We start from the raw sequence: 16,457 nt of genomic DNA on the forward strand, positions 1-16,457 counted from the left end.
AGCTGACCATAGCCAACAAAGGTAACAGCAGCATGCCAGTAGCTTGGAAAAAGTGATTATCCTTTTCTACTTGGCACTCATTAGGGCTCTTCTAGACCACATACTGTGTCCAGGTGTGTCATTCTCCCCCCCCCCCCAATCCTGCAACAGGCAAGTTGTTAAAAAGCTGGGGCAGGCTCAGTGGAGGGCCACCGAGGCCAGGGCTGGAGCACCCGTCCTGCAAGGAGAGGCTGAGGGAGCTGCACTTGTGTCACCTGGAGAAGGGAGGGCTCGCCACCATCTGAGGGAGGATGAGAGAACAGGCACACCGAAAGGAGACGTTCATGCTCTGGGTGTAAGGAGGGCGGTTCTACTGCCGCGAGCCCAGGTCTGACTCGACGGTGTGGGACCGAAACCCCCGAGGCAGGGTCCGCCCGGGCCTGGGGCGGAGGGGAAGGGAGCAAAGCCCCGGCACAGGGTCCCGCTGGGCCCGCGGGTGGGGGGTGAGGCGGGCGGTGCGTGAGGGACTTCCAGCCCTGGCCGGCGGGCGGAGCAGTCCGCCCTCGGGCCGCGTCGGTGGAGCGGGCGGGAAGCGCCGCTGCCCTTCTCCCTGCCTCGGCGCGGCTCTCGCTGGGCGCGGGGCTCGGCCCGGCAGCTCGGAGGAAGAGGAAGTGGCCGCGGCCCCAGGGCGGCGGGGCTCGGCGCGGCGCGGAGCTGCCCGGCGCGGCCCCGCGGAGGCGCCTCCCGCGCCGTGCCGCCGCCCCGGGCTGCGCGGCACAAACTTTCTGCCGGGCGGCGGGGCCGTGTGGCGGCGCGGCGCTGCCCCGGCACCTCCCTGTCGCGGAGCCGGGGCGGGGGGGGAGCGGCCCCCGAGCGCGGCGGGCGGGCACGGGCGGCAGCTGGAGGAGGAGGAGGAGGAGGAAGCGCTGTCAGTGGGGCCCGCCGTCTCCGCCCGCCGGGCATCCTTCAGCACCGCCGGGCTGCGCTTCGCCCGCCGCCTGTCCCAGGTACCGCCGCGCAGCCGCCCGGCCCGGCGAGCAAACTTGGCGAGGGGGGCGGGGGGGGGGGGTCCGGGGCCGATCGGGGGTTGCCGCTGGGTAGGGTCGGCGCGGCAGAGCGGGGAGGGCGGCTCCGGGGCTCTGACTCGTCTTGATCCTCTGGCCCCTGAAGTTCGGAGCGGGGCCCGGGCTGGCCGGCGTGCCCGGCTTCGGAGGGGCTGCTCGAGGCTGGCGCCGGGGGAGGCACGCCCTCCCTGCCGCCCTCTCCCCGAGCGGATTTCGGTTTGTGCAGCGCTGGTAAACCGCTGCTCCGAAGGGTGCCGCCCGCTTCGGTCCTGCCGCTTGCCGAGGGGCCGGTGCGGAGCTCGCCCGCGCTGGCCGTTAGGCCCGGGAAGGCGGCGGGTCCGGCGGGCGGCGCCGTCCTGTCAGGCGGTGAGGAGACCCGCCGGGCTCCGCCGGGGCTTTCTGCGGCTGGGGCGCTTGCGGCGACCGGAGGCGGCTTCGCTGAAAATCGCTTCCAGCCAGCGCGGTTCTTCGCGTCCGGCCGACGCCGCGGTGAGGCAGAGCCGGGAAAGGAGGAGAGCTCTGAGAGGAGCCGGGGCGGGTGCCCGCCCGCCCGGCCCGGCGCGGCGCCGCTCCGCTCGTCACATGCCGGGCACCTGGAAGCGGCGGTACCGCGACGGGCCGTCGTGTGGCTAGCTGGGGTTTGTGACTTTACAGTTGTTATTTTCAGAGGCTGGGCTGGATCTTGTCTTTTTAAGTCCGCGATACTGTTTCAGCACATTTTTACTACAACATAAGGAGAGGTAGTGTGACGATGGGTCAGCAGTTGTATATCGGAGTGTGAAATATGTCTCTCTCCTCTCTGGTTTATCGAAATTCTTGTCAGAGCAGCTACTTCTCGCAGCCTGCGTATTTCTGGAAACGGGGAATTTAGTTGGGTGGACTTTTACAGCTCTTCTGTGATACTTGCAACTCGGTCAGGTAATAAATGGGAGGCATTTTTTCTCCATTACGATTGAGCGTGCTTCGCGCCCAGAGCGCTGCCAGCTCGGACCGGGGGCACAAGCTGAACCAGAGGCTGCTGTGTGGCAGGACAGGGAGCAGTGCTGGAGTCCTCTTAGGGTCCTGGTAGGGCTGGCGGTTGTGCTGAGGTGACTGTTGCATGTACAATAATAAAAATTTAACTACACCTGACAAAACGTTCTTTAATGTTTTCAGGCAAAGTCTGGAAGCTATGGTATGATTGTATAGCACTTCTGTTTTTATTCCTGTAAAAAACAGATTATGTGGTTGTTTTTTTGTTTTTAGTAGGAGAATAACTAACATTGTCAAATGATAGCTGATCTCTGCTTTGTAAGGGGAAATCTTTTTGTACATCTGCTTTTATGTTTTATTTTTAATGAATCCAAACCATTTCAGCCTCTGGTGTTGAATAACAAGTTACTGGCAATAACCCTCTTTTTCACAATACAAGTGGTCACATTTGTGTATTTAATTTCTGTTTTTTCTGTGAAAAAAAAAAAAAGTCTCAGAATGAAGGGTTATTTTAGGAATCTAACTTAACCTCAAGTTAGTTACATTAGGCAAGGGGCTTTCCACAGCTTGAATGCTGGCATTCCCCTGGTCTGAGAGCAAGAATGTAGCACGAAATGAGTATATACAGCTGTGATTAAATACCTAGGGGAGTTCTGAGCTGTGGTATTGGGAAATGCAGATACCATATTGGGTATAATGAAGTGGCCTTAGAATCTGTGGTGAAAAAGCTGAAAAGCTGGAGCCACAGCCTTTTGAAGAATGAAAATAAAGATCGATGAAGTCTGTATTTTAAATAAAGAAAGAAAGAAAAAAATCACTTAACTGTTATTCCATCCCCCAACTTCATGTGAGATCCCACAGCTTCACACCTGGCTCCAGTGGTCCACTTTACTTTTACCCCAAATCGGTTGGCCAGGCTTTTACTCCATGGCAAAGTAGCAAAAGACAGTAATCATAGGACTGACAACTCTGTCTAGCTTTGTGTTTTACCATGGTTTTACTTGCTGTCCTTGAAGCTACTGTGCATACATTGCAATATGCGTCTGTTTTTCACGCCTGTTTTCTTTGGGTTCAGAGTGGTGTGGGATTAACTTTAGAGGAAAGTTGGATTCATAGATTCATATCTAGCATTCCTGTGCATGCTTTTGTCAGGTCCATTCAGTCTTTAATTTGCTAGACAGTAAAAGTTAGCTGCTATAGTTTCCCCTTAAGTTCTTGAGAGTAGTTCTCTAGTCCGTCTTAGCATCTCAGTAGTCTCCTGTCTTCACGTGGAGGCATCTTGCTTGAACATTTGCAGCCACGGTATTTCAGGAGAAATTTTACCTGTGCTTTGTCCAGTGACATTAACACTTTGTTATCTCCACCAGAAATACCCTGCCTAAAAGTAGTTTGCAGAAATATGTGGTACCACCTGAATCTTTTGCTGTACTGAAAAACAGCATCATGGTATCACTCAGTAATAAATCTTTTGGATGAGCGTTATAGGGTGATGTGGGTGGGGTAAGAAGCAAGGATCTCCCTCCAACCTGTTCCTCAGATTGCTCCCCAACACCAGCACAACACTTGCCTTACTCCTCCACTAGTTCTCTCTCATCCTGTTTGCTTTTCATCCTCCCACCCTCTCGTCCACATGCACACACACGCAAAACAGCTTTGTTTCCCTAGAGAGGGTTAAGCGCAGCTGGTGGCAGCTCCTGGTTATGGGCAGGGAGCCTGCAGAGGTAGCCCGATGACCTGCAGACCCAGGGACAGTGCAGAGGAAAGTAAGTGTGTGTTATGCAGGGCAGCAGAGTTGAGCCAGAGCTTAGTGTTGTGTGCACTGTAATAAAAATAATAGCATCTAATAATACTTCGCCGAAATCATGTTATCATGGTGGTGTGTTATTTGATGTGCTGCATAGTAGGGCTGTGCTTCCTCCATGACTTGTGATTAAGACCTATCAGTCTGTTCTGACTTTGCTAAATCCGTATCATATTTATCTGTGTATTATTTTGTTTTCTTCTTAAAGCTTCCTAAAGCTTAGCAAACTCTTCAGGCTAGACTAGCAATTGTCTTAATTGGACAAATTTGATGTTTTCCTCCTTTTTTTCATGTAGGCAATACATTTTCTTGTCTCCCAGGGAGATGGTACCAAACCTGGTGCAATAGTTTGTTTTTTAATTCGAGCAATTGGATCTGCAGTTCATCATGACAGGTCTTGCTGAGTTCTTGGTATGAACCCACATTAGTTCTCCTGATTTGCACTCTGCTTCCGTTTAGTTGTAGTATCTTTGGCCTCTAGCTGGGCTTGACTTCTGGCACATTTCACCTGATGCTGGTGTTTCTTGATCCGAGACTGTAGTTTCCTCTGCTGAGCTTTTTTTCCTGTCCTTTGAAAGGTCTCTGCTTATTCTACCTTTCCTTCTTTATTAGGTAATTCATCTTGCTGGGTCTGGAAACCTTCTTATGAATTCTCTTGTCACTTCCTTGGGTTACAAATTCTGCAGATATTCATATTGTAGTTTAAACATGTTCCAGACCTCCCCTATGCTCAGGTCCTCCAAATTTTCATTCCTGTTCATCTCACTAATGAGTTCCCCTAGTTTTTGAGATTTGCCTTTTGAAACTGAAAACCTTTAACTGCAGATTTACTTTGGTGGCTTTACTGTTTAATTTAAATAAAATCAATCATCAAGAATAAATCTGGGATTATTCTTTCACCAACCTTTCTATAAGCAGAGATTTAGTTATCAGCTGCAAGTCTAAAATCCTGATAGTGCTAGTCAAATTGGTAAGTATATGGTGAAAAAAATTGGTCAGTTGTGACATGCAGCAATAGATAGGACTGATTTATGGTAATCGTTCTTTGTGTTTGCAAAATAAGTCTTTGAGAATCTTTTAAATTACTTGATAAACGTTAGTTACTTAAACAACTGATCTTGCCCACAAATAAAAATTATTGCAGTGTTTATTGAATATATGCTTATGTAGTTACCTGTATGGTAAGACTCTTCAAAAAGGACCAAGTAGGTATCTCTTGGTACAGAATTTTCCTCTTAATGAGTGTAATCTCACAAAAAACCTAAACAGTGGTAAACCAAAGAGGGAAAAATGGGGGTATGTCAGGAGCATGGCTCTATTCTGGGAACCTATAAAGGGTCATCCTAGTGTACTAGTCTCCTTTCTTTGTTTACCTGTATACCCAGTTTGTCAGGTCTGGTGTTTTTAATCCTCTGCTTCAGTTATGCTTCCCTGCCTGATGTTTTTTTGCCTTGTTACTCCTCTTCTGCTTCATTGCTTTAACTATGCTAGGAAAGGGACTCAACCATAATTTGCACACTCTCTCAGGGTTTGTTTAGAGCTGAATGGGGGTCTAAACACTCTGATGTTTTGTAGACTGGGAAGGATGCAAGAATTAAGTGACCACATGCCAGCAAGTGAACTGAGCTGAGCATGAAGTGCTTATTATTTTGAAAATGGAAAGGTCAGGATTGCAGGAGTGAGTGTTTAAGAAAATAAGCATGTCTCATTACTGCACAACAAATGTGAAGTCCTGTAATTATTTGTAAAAGCCTTCTAGCATCCCTGTGAGGTAGCTAAGTATTACCCATGGAAGGAAGAACCAGGATGAAAGGACTTAACCAAAATCAAGAGAGAAAACCTATTAATACATTGCAGTTATCTTGTTTCCCAGCTGCTGCGCTCATCAGTAAGAACACTGTATTCCATAATTTTGTGAAAGGAACTTTAGCAGTAACTTATGATACGTATTTTAAAAAATAAATTAATTCATGATAAAACTTACAAAATGAGGTCACTAGTTCTGGACAATAAATATTTTAAATGTAATAATGGAAGCAAGCATGTTCTCAGTAATTGCACTTAAAAACAAGCTGGCAGTAGCATAATTTGCCTGTATGTTTTCTTTGGATGCCATTGTAAGTATTAAAATTACCTTGTTTCTATTTCAGGTGGCAGTGTATTGCACTTACATGTGTATTAGAATATTCAGTCTAATGCTATATACTTAGAAGTTGACTCTGATATTATAAGTATTTAAAAGAATTGTTTAGCGATTCTTTTCAAATAATTTCAATCACTAGCTGTAGGTAGTCATTGATATAAAGCTTTCTGTAATATTGATATAGTTGAAATAAACTGTTTAGCCAATATATACTTAGTTGATAAACATCACTTAAATTACTTAGTCTGGTAATCTATTCAAGCTTCCAGTAGCCATGTGGCTCTGCTATGTTTCAGTGTAATTTTCATTACTATTCCTTGGAGATAAATTGTTATGGAGTTCTATGAAAGGAAGGGGTGATGCATCAGAAAATTACCTCCATTTGTTCCCCCAAAAACCCCGAACAGAAAATCAGATAGAAGGCAAGGGTTTTTTTCTTCTCTTCTTTGTGCTCTTTCCCTGCTGAAAAGGAATCCTGGGGCCTCAACCACTGTTGACAAAAATAAGTTGTTAGCGACATGATATTATTTTATGCTTGTTGTTCTTCTTTGCTAATTCTGAACTTGTTGTATTTCATCTATTTTGAACACAAGCTGGTAAAATGAGAAAGCAAACCCAAGCTGGTGAGGGTGTTTTAACAAAGCTTAGGTTCAGAGATGATGAGTTGAAAACTTGGCAGATCTCTGAGAGCTATAAAAATTACTATGTTTTATTCAAGATACAGTTGTTTTCATGGATCACAGAGGTGCCTGAAAGTGGAAATACTGTTTTTTTTCTCCTGCTGAGTACAATTCATTGTAGGTTTTTTTTTTTCTCATGGGAAAGAATGGTACCAGTTTCAATAAAACTTGCGTTGGGAAGGAGTGTTCAGGGGCAGGTCATTTGCCATGCTGGGGTGCGTCTCTGTCCTGTTCCTCCAGACGTTCTCCAAAAACACATGATGAAGGACAGTAATGGGGAAGAGGAGGTGGCAGCAAGAAGCTTATTCTGTGGCTTGCAAGTTGGGCATTTGCTCGGGACGTACAAATCCTGGATTAAATTTTTGAACTCAGTTTAAAGAAGCAAGCTGCTTGTTTCTTAATCAATGGGGGCCTTTGCTGTCATTCACAAGATGAACTTAGGAATTAATTGACTGTAGGCTTTCCTGTTGTTCTGCAACTCATCACGGCTTCCATTTTTGAAGTTTCACAAAATTAAAATGAGATACAGACAAAAAACCCCCCCCAATCTGTTGTTAGATCTGGGTTTCAGTTCTAGTTTTATCATCACGTGGCTGAACACAAGAACAATTTTAGAGATTATAAAGATCATAGGGCACATGTAAGATTAATTCTCAATCTAAGTGAGTTTGTGGACAGAATTAGTTTTTCCAGCATGTGTAGCTGTAAGAGCCCATAGCTAAATCTTAATTTTAGTGGTTAATATTCTTCATTAGATGTTAGATGTTACTTTTTCTCTCACTCAACGTATTTCTTGTAAGTATGGAGGAACTAGTGAGTTGATAATTTTTACATTAATGAAAAATTTTCTCTTAGAACCTACTGTAGAGCAAAAAATATTTCAAAATTTGGCAGTGTTTTTGAAATATTGTTTTTAATTTACTAAAAAGTGAATATTAATGATAATATTTTGTTTTAATACTGAATAAGAAAAAGTGGAATTCACATGCGGATATAGAAAGCCAGGATAAATGTATGTAGTACAGTAGCCTTAAGCATCCCTTATAGCAAAACAATATACCTGCTGAAAAAGGGGGTTGAAGTGAGTTTAGATTACTTTGAATGCATCAGTGATGAACATTTCTTACAGCACTGTCTGAGAACTTCAATGTAGAAAATTAAGAAGGTGAATAATGTCCTGTTGACAACTAGATTTGTAACTGAAAAGCAAGGAGATGTTTTCAGACAAGGGTGGAAAGACTGAACAGCACTAACTTTGCTGCAGAGGAAAGGAAGGAAGAGGGTAATAACTAATGTTAAAAGTCTTTGGAAGGTTATAAAGCAAGCTGTCCCAATAGGAAGTTTGTGGGATAACATTGAGCAGAATTTGGTGATTCAGTGACTACTTGTCATACACACGTCATCAGTATCTTTGAGAAAACTTTAAGAATTAATACAACTCTGGAATTTTTTTAATACTTAGATTCCTGTATTAAAGTAGGAACTTTATTTCTTAAGATTTATTTTCTACTGCTGCAGCACTTGCATCCTAATTACTGTGGAAAAGATTGAGAAGTTGTGAAACTTATTTTTTCTACAGATACCTCATTTTTATTCAAGTGAAAACATCCTTTTCTGTATGTGTGCTTTAGTAACATAAATATAATTGTCTATGCTTAACAAAATATGGGGAAGTATTTATCCTCAAGGTACTAACTGAAGTTTTAGCCAAGCAGCAGGAAGGTGAAAATCAGTCTTCTGGTAAGCAGAAACTCAGTGAATTAATACAAAAAATGTATGTTTTCAGTCGAGTCCCAAGTGGGCAGGTATCTCTGTGCTGAATGACTTGTGGGTTGGCAGTTTGCAGAGATCACTACTTGCATGGGCGATGAGGATGGACTGGTTTTCTCAAAAGGGCTGAGGAAATGTTTGCTAGAGAAGAACAGGAGAGTGTCTGTGGCTGCTGCTGGAGGAGCAGGCTTGTATTTTCTAGCACTTTCACCCCAATTTAGGAAAGAATGCAAAACTCTCTGTGATGTGAAATACTGAGTCCCCAAGGCCTCCTTCTGCAGCCATCACTGTCTGAAGAGTCCTGTGGATTTCAAACTCTTTTTATAACTAAGGGTTGCAGGCACTGCGGCTTAATGACCTCTGAAATGGAATTTTTTTCCTTGCAAAATGCTGTACTGTATACTTATGATGTGTAAGAATTACTGGGCCATTGCTGAAACAGGAAATTTGATACACTTGCTAACACTTATTGCTATCTTAATTCGTCACTCTACAATATATTAAAGCACAAGTATGCTGCTAGATGTGTTTCATTACAGTCTGTGGAAATACATATAGTATCTTGTTAGGCACATTAATATACAATATACATTTATATGTTAAAATAAATAACATTTTAGACTTAAGCTAATCATATTGCACAGGCAAAAGAAAGAAGCAGCTGTATATATGAAAGAATAATCCTTTTCTTTACTTAATGGTAGTAGTTGTCATTACAAAAAAAAAAAAAGTAGAAAGTAGCACTTTGGGAAGAGAAAAAGATCCTGAGGATTTTTGACCTTAAATGCCAAAAGAAAAAAATAAAAATCCCCAAACCTAGCTTTCATTTATAGAAATTGTTAAAATAAAGTAGTTTTTACTTTTCTCTCAAAATAAGCAGGGAAGGTTGTTTTCTGTTGGATGAATCCACCAAATATTTAAAGTTCAGGAACACATATGACACATCATCCATTTTTCTTGATGCTGCAGGTCTTTCTAGAAAATGTGTTTTCTGCTTCTAGTTTCTGTGTGATCAAATACTTACTGTGGTATTTTTTTAAGGTTTGATGTGTTGGTCAGTCCTATTTTGATGTATTTATTAGTGACTTTGCAATAAGATGTAGGTGTGCACTTACGGAGTCTGCAAATGATATGAAGGTGGGCAGCATTGCTGAGCATGGAAAGACTTCCAGCTCTTCAGGGGTGCAGGAGAATGGGATGATTTTATTACTGAGTAGTAGAAATGCAAAGGAATAGAGCAAAGTTATAGGGGATGAGTTCGAAACTCCTCAATTAGCTGTGTTGGATAAAAATAAAGAGAAATGGGTTCTTTGTCTACTAGGAAGCTGGTGGTAAACTGTGAATGTGATTCATCTGTCAGTGATGATTTGGGTGCTGTAAGCATGTTATTTGTAGTAGAGACAGGGAAGCATCAATGTTATTTTAATAGGCCTTGTTAATATCTCATTTTGAGCCTGTGGTCACCTGTGTTCACAGAAAAATGAAAACAGGAGTGATGCATATGAGAGTGAGTGGGGTGATGAAGGGAGGAGAGATCCTGTCTTGTAAGTGGCAGGAAAGGACTTGAGCACATTTGTCCTAGCACAATATGGGAAGGGATTTGGTAACTAATCATAAAAATGATTTCACAAGGAAATACAAAGGAGGGACAAAAATAAAAGTTAAAGCACAATGTAAGTATAAATAAATTTCTACAAGTAGATTCCAAATACATTGGGACTGGAAATTTGACCAGCTTTCTAGCTATTTGGGGGATGGAGCTGTGGCATAAGCTTACAAGCACCTCTTTGGAGATAGGGAACCTGAACTGGTTTTTCATTCTCCACTTTATATTTATTAACTGTCAAGGTAAAGGCAGCCCTAGTCTGTGACTGAAGTTTTTCAGGTGCTTGTTGCTGTCTGTCAGAGGTTGCAGGGAGGCTGAAACACTGATCTTTGTGATGCTTCATGCAGCATGTTTACACTGAAGGATCCCATGCCTCAAAGTGTCTGGGGTGGCCTGTGGGAGCTCCTCTTCGTCACTGAGTGTTTATTCTGCATTTCCCTCCCCATCCCCAAAGCATGAGTTACTCTGCGGAAGCAGAATATTGGGTGGGCTGTAATGAAAAACCTGAGGTGCCTAGCTGGTGTGTCTTTATCTTTTCATACTCACTGCTGGTTGAAATAATTTGCCTCAGTCCAACCAGTGTTGTTGAAGAGGAAAGAGAGGATTTGGATCATCTGAGTATTTTCACAGAGCAATTCTTCCATCCTTTCATACTCAGATGAGCCATAATATGCAGGATATTGAGAAACATTTACTGTGTAGCAGAAATGGTTGTAAGGAGTAATGCTTTAAAATGTTGTGGGCTGGCAGCTTATTAAAGAGAACTAGATTTATCTAGTCCAGTTCTGTGGCCATGTGCCTCTTCTGATTTGAAGATGGCTTCTATAAAGTGCCACTATTTCTGGTGGTTTACCTGAAAAAATGAGGTGGAAGGAAGTGAGGTAGTCTTCTAAATGCTGGTAGTTCTCTGCAAACCTGCTTTTTCTATTGAATTACAAGTCTAGATATTAATTTGAGTGTTACAGAGATCTGTGTAAAAGATAATACTATCTGCTCTCATAGTAACTGCATGTATAGAAATTGTTATTAAGTTGTCAACCCTTATATTAGCAAGTTATTTTGCATTTTCAGCCCCTTTTTATAATGGAAAATGTGTCTTCCAGAGTATACTATTGAATAAATTTGAAAGATGCAAAATACATGCATTAAACTGTCAATTTTCCAATAAAATAATAGCATGCCTGAAGGTTGGTATGAGTAGTATATACTTCAGTTACTATCTGAGCATTTATTTAATTACACTATTTCATATAGTTTGTAGGTAGCTTGTATTTAAAAACTAAAAATCACCATAATGCAGTAGTGTGGTGCATGAAACCAGAAAGAAAAAAACAGAAGGAAAGGTGTTGATACATTTTCTCTTTTCCCTTTCCCTGCCTCCTTGTATCAGGAGCTGCTGAAATGGGTTGTGGATTGAACAAACTAGAGAAGCATGATGAAAAACGACCTGGTAATATCTATTCAACTTTGAAGAGGCCACAGGTAGAAACCAAGATAGATGTTTGCTATGAATATCAATTCCTGGACTTCACGACACTAAATGATAGTAAGTACACAATGTTTTTCTTTAGATTTTTTTTCTATTCAAATTAACATGTTAATTGCTCCATAATGTTTTTTGAATAGTAGTTAGTTTTTAAAATGTCTTTGGTTTCTTTAAGTAAATGCCTTCAGTCATAATGCTTATGTGCAGAGATCTGATTGAGAATTTTCTGTAAATTTTTAACCTTAGAGCTAGTTATAGGCTATCAGATTTTAGGTTCCTTTACCCCCCTACTTTTTTTTTTGTGTGTGTGTTACTTTAATATGGATGATTGTTTCCTTAATTTGCATTTTATCCAAGTTTCGTATGGTAAAGCAATTCGGGTCTGCCAGGTTATATACTTTACTGCTCTCTTTTCTTACTCCCCTTCTGCTCCCTGTGCTCCCTCAGGAGTATTTTGAGAGGTTGAAGTTAGTGTTTTCAGTTTTGCTAACATAGCTTACATAACTCCTACATGGTTACAAATACTTAGAGGTGCACCCATGGGGGTGGAAACAGGGTAGTGGGAGACACTGAAGACCTAATGCATCAAAGGGGTGAAGGTCTACATGCAATTTTTACCTTTGTTGGTTTTTTTCTGTTTGAAATAGTCTTGCTTTTAATTCACATGACAATCCACAGATATTCCATTTCTTTCCTTCCTGATTGACATCAAGCATCTCTGCCAGTATTGCTCACACCATCGCCTGTGCCCTCTTTCACTTCAAAATTAGCCTGTTCTCCAAGCAATTACTCCTCACACCATTTGGAAATCTGAAGCTTGAGCAGAAGGCTGGGACCTGCTTCTTGCTATATATAAAACAACACAGTACCAAAATCTGTTACAGCTAGTTGGCAGGATGCCAGCTAGAGCCTCTATGCTTTTGCCCTGCGGTGTGCTGCTGCTTCTCTTGTTTTGCAAGTCAGGTCAAAGGAAAAGCCAAAGTGGTATGTGTCTCACTGTGTGAGACAAAGAGCTGCTGGTACGTCGCTTGATGTGACGCCTCTAGTGCAGTTCAGTATGTTCATCCCAGAGTAATATGAATTTGTTGTTTTTTAAAATTTGCTGCAAGTGAACTTGAACTTGGAAAAAGGTGGAGGATTGGAATAGGCAGTTGGACAGGAGTGCATTTTTTTATGCAATGTGGGAGCTAAGAAGTTTTGTCTTCACAGACTTTTCTTAGTGCCTATCTCCCACACTCATGGATTCTTATGTTTTTTGTTACACTGACTGGGATGCACTGCAGTTATTGAGAGCACCAAACAAATGAGAGGAATTTTTTTCATGTTTATGTATTGCAGTTGTTTCTATGTTTATGTATTTTTATTTTGAAGTGAACTGTTTATGTCCTTTGATAGTTTGACAGCTTTTACTGAGATAAGCTGTACATTGTGTCATTAGTGAAAATGAATTAGTATTGAGGACACACTTCTGTGGGCTATTCTGGGATGCTCATCACTGTTTTGTCTGACTACCTCACAAGCTTTAGCGTGTGCATTCTCCCGATACCTCATGAGTCTCGTCTTTGTCACTGTATGGAGGAAGAATCAGTACATGCGATAGCAATGTGACTTGCCTCAGGCACATAGGATGTCTGGCACAGAGCAAAAAATTAAACCCAGACTTTCCAAGTCTGATTAAATGGATGGGTTTGTTGTAAAGCATACTTGTACGTTTTTCTTACTCATCATAGATTGCTTTATTATGATTTTAGGAGGCATGGTTTTAAGGAGACTGTAATTGAAGTACTTTTATCAAATTCTTTGGCTCGCCAAAGAGTGTAAGCTATCCAGCTCCCATTGAGTTCTGCTTTGGCATGTTGTATCCCCATCACTCCAGTCTCTGAAGATGCCAGGCAGATGAGGAGGGGATGGAGCTGTTCTTCCTGCTTTTTTCCTTAGTATCACTCACAAATATGTGCTCTCAGGATTGGCAGGGCAGCAGCTTGTGGTTATGCAGCTCCCTCCCTATTCATGTCATTGACTGTATAAAGGCTCACATTGCATTACCTAGTGTTACGACATTCCAGGTTTTTTCTCAATGGTGACAGCATCGCTGGTTCATTTATATTTTTGCTCAGAAATAACCTCTGCAGAAACCAGAGTTAATGATGAGTGTTTCAGCTATGCCTGTGTGGATTCAGAGGCTTCTAAAAATTAAATCCTCACAGCCATGTAAAAAGAACATTTGGATTTGAAGTCTGTCTTCTGTGAATCTACTTTAGCCCTTTCAGTGTGTATATACATCCTGACATTTTTTTCACAGGTTTTCTGCTTCATTAGTTTTTTAGAATAAACCATGCTAAATTATGAGTGGTTGCAGAGTGCTTTATTGTATCCTTATTCTAGGCCTCATTTACAACATTAGTGAGCCTTGCTCTGAAGACAGGTACTCATTTTTCTCTGGGGCTTTTCTATAATGTTTACCGCTCTGGTAACTGTATCTCTCATGAGCATTTAATCTTAATAGTAAGAAGGATGTCATTATCTCCATGTTGCAAGTGGGAGCTAATACACAGATTACTGCCAGAAGTTTTCCAAGTTCTTAGCATTACTTCATGTGTTCCAAAAGCAGCTCTTGTTGACTTTAGACGTAAAGGTGGATGCTGGTCATATTTGCAGTTTGGTACTGCATGTATTCTCAAATCTGATATCCAGATAATCAGAGATCACTTCCAGAATGTGGTCTGCGTTTTAACTGCAGTATCACAGGCAGCTAGGTGGGCCTAAGTTTTCTGCAGGTATGTGTGGGGAGATATTGCTCCCCTCTCTCACCTTCTGTCAGCTCTGTGAATTGATTTAACTCACGGATCTGGCAGAAGGCTATGCAGTCTTTTTGTTTGGTTATCCTCTGCCAGATCAATGTCTTGTGGAAGGGTCTGAAGATGCTGGAGCTGGTAGATGTGGTGGGAGTGTGCAGTCAGGAAAAGAAATAGGACCTTCTTTAAATCAGCTCACACTGTTATGAACTCATTCCCTTAGCATCACTCTGTTGAAAACAGGGATAAAATACTGTCCTGCTGGTCATTTCTCTGCTATGTTAGCCAGAAACTTACCTTTGCTTGCTTGCTGTCTTTGGTTACTGTTTACCTTCTGACATAGGCAGCTGAAGGAATGTAAAGAAATGCGCTCCTTTATTACACATTTTTACTCATTTCTGAACTTGAGCCTTGCTCTGCACTGATGCAGATGTCCAATGGAAAATAGTGTTTGATCACTTATTTAAGTACTGTATAAATAATGCATAGATGCAAAAGACAGAATTAAGGTTGCAAGTGTAAACTTCATTCTGACATTTCCCAATGTTACAGGGTTGACGTACTTGGAAGTAAAGTGTCTAGAGAGAGATTTCCCACGCTTTCAAGGAAAGCAGGCTATGAAGAACCCATCAGTTTCCATTGTGTGCCACAACACTGGTAATCTGCATGGTTCTTCAGAATTAAAATGGTTAGATTTGCCACTGTCCTCTACTTCTTGAGCAAGTGTGATAATTGATAGTAGTGAAGGGTTATCATCTAGTGTAGATTGGCACTTGAGGAATAAGGAGCACTTTGCTAAGGCATTTGAAAACCTTGAGGTGGATATGCTCATTTTGACTTGTTGGCTCTATAATGTCTGCTTATTAGCCTTACTTACCTTTCTTGTTTCTGCTAAGGTGGCCTCTTCCAAGAAATTGCAGTCTGTCTTCGGTGTTGTCCCTTGACAGTGTCATCTTTTGTTCTGTTCTTTAGTCATCTGTACTATCCAAAGCTTGTGGGCTGCTGCTCTCCCTCAGGTGAAATCACACCAGATTTCACCCAAATTAAATTGATAAAATCATCACATAATTGTCAAAAAGACATTAATAGGTTTGTAAATGGGATGGCTCATTGCTGGGTCAGCAAAGTGCCAGAGGAGGTGTAGAGGAAGAGCAGGTTCTTCCCCCTGTCAGCAGCAGTGAGCTACTAGGTTACCCCAACTATAACATGTAGCTTCATTCCTGGTGTGCTCATCCAGCTCCTGAACTCTACCCACATCACTGTCATCTTGTAAGGCTCATTCCTTCACTGAGTCAGGCTCATCTGTCACTGTACAGTCCAGTCCTGTGTCATCTCCATCTTCATCTGGTTTCTTCTGACAAGTTTCTACCCCTGGTCGTTTCTTCTGCTGTTGCCCCAAGTGATTCTGTCTCAGAGACCTGCCACTACCAATGGTGGCGTGCAATGGGTGCAGGTAATGCCTTGGAGAGGGTGTACACTTTAACAACTTACTCTCAAGAGCTTTATCTGCAGTTGGAATGTTCTTCTAGCCCTCTGCTGGCTAATCCTCACTTCAGAGTTGCTCAGTTGGTTGCCTTCTCACTGACTTTGAGACAATACTAATGCTAAGTGGCAATGATTGAATTTTATAACAATAAAAAATTTGAGGAAAGTAAAAGGCAGTAGCATTAGATCAGTGTTGCAGCAAACCTTTTGCTACAAAGCTGGAAGAGACAAATTAGGGTCTATGTGTATGTATTTCAGGCCTTTACTGGAAAAATACCTGAAAAGATTATATCACCTGCCCAAAAGTAAAAAAATTGTTGTTTATTTGCATCCTTCTCCATAATAAATAAAAGGAGCTGAATAACGATCATCTTGTATCTCTCTTATCTCCAAGTTTTATTGGAAATAAGAGGTAAACGGTGAGTGAACCCAAGAAGGACATGCGCTGACAAATGGAATAGCCTTAATTTAAAGCAACCATGTTTTCAACAGTGACTCCATGGTTTGTTTTGTTTTGTTATTTTGTTTGAAAGAGAAATATTTGAATAATCTGCATTCCTTCCCTGCTCTTATCTGATCTACTGATTTTGGAAAACTTCACTTGCAATGACAGGTTTTACAGAAACTGAGCCCTCCCTCTTCATCCTCCTTCTACCTCTTCAGTTATGATGACCTT

General features: G+C 42.2%; 1 protein-coding gene across 2 annotated transcripts in view; it reads left to right on the top strand.

The window, feature by feature from the left end:
- Window positions 1-851: 851 nt before the first annotated feature.
- RFTN1 (raftlin, lipid raft linker 1) overlaps window positions 852-16,457 on the top strand; it is a 96,050-nt gene continuing 80,444 nt past the window's right edge. The window contains exons 1-2 of one of the 2 annotated variants that reach the window (XM_069772238.1): window positions 852-986; window positions 11,406-11,561. In XM_069772238.1, coding sequence (XP_069628339.1) covers window positions 11,417-11,561 — 145 coding nt within the window. In that variant the 5' untranslated portion in view covers window positions 852-986; window positions 11,406-11,416. Of the gene's footprint in view, window positions 987-1,268; window positions 1,682-11,405; window positions 11,562-16,457 lie in introns of those variants that run through there. The other variant, XM_069772245.1, reaches the window with a different exon arrangement.

The sequence above is a fragment of the Haliaeetus albicilla genome, chromosome 2 (assembly GCF_947461875.1).
Source record: "Haliaeetus albicilla chromosome 2, bHalAlb1.1, whole genome shotgun sequence".
NCBI lineage: Eukaryota > Metazoa > Chordata > Aves > Accipitriformes > Accipitridae > Haliaeetus > Haliaeetus albicilla.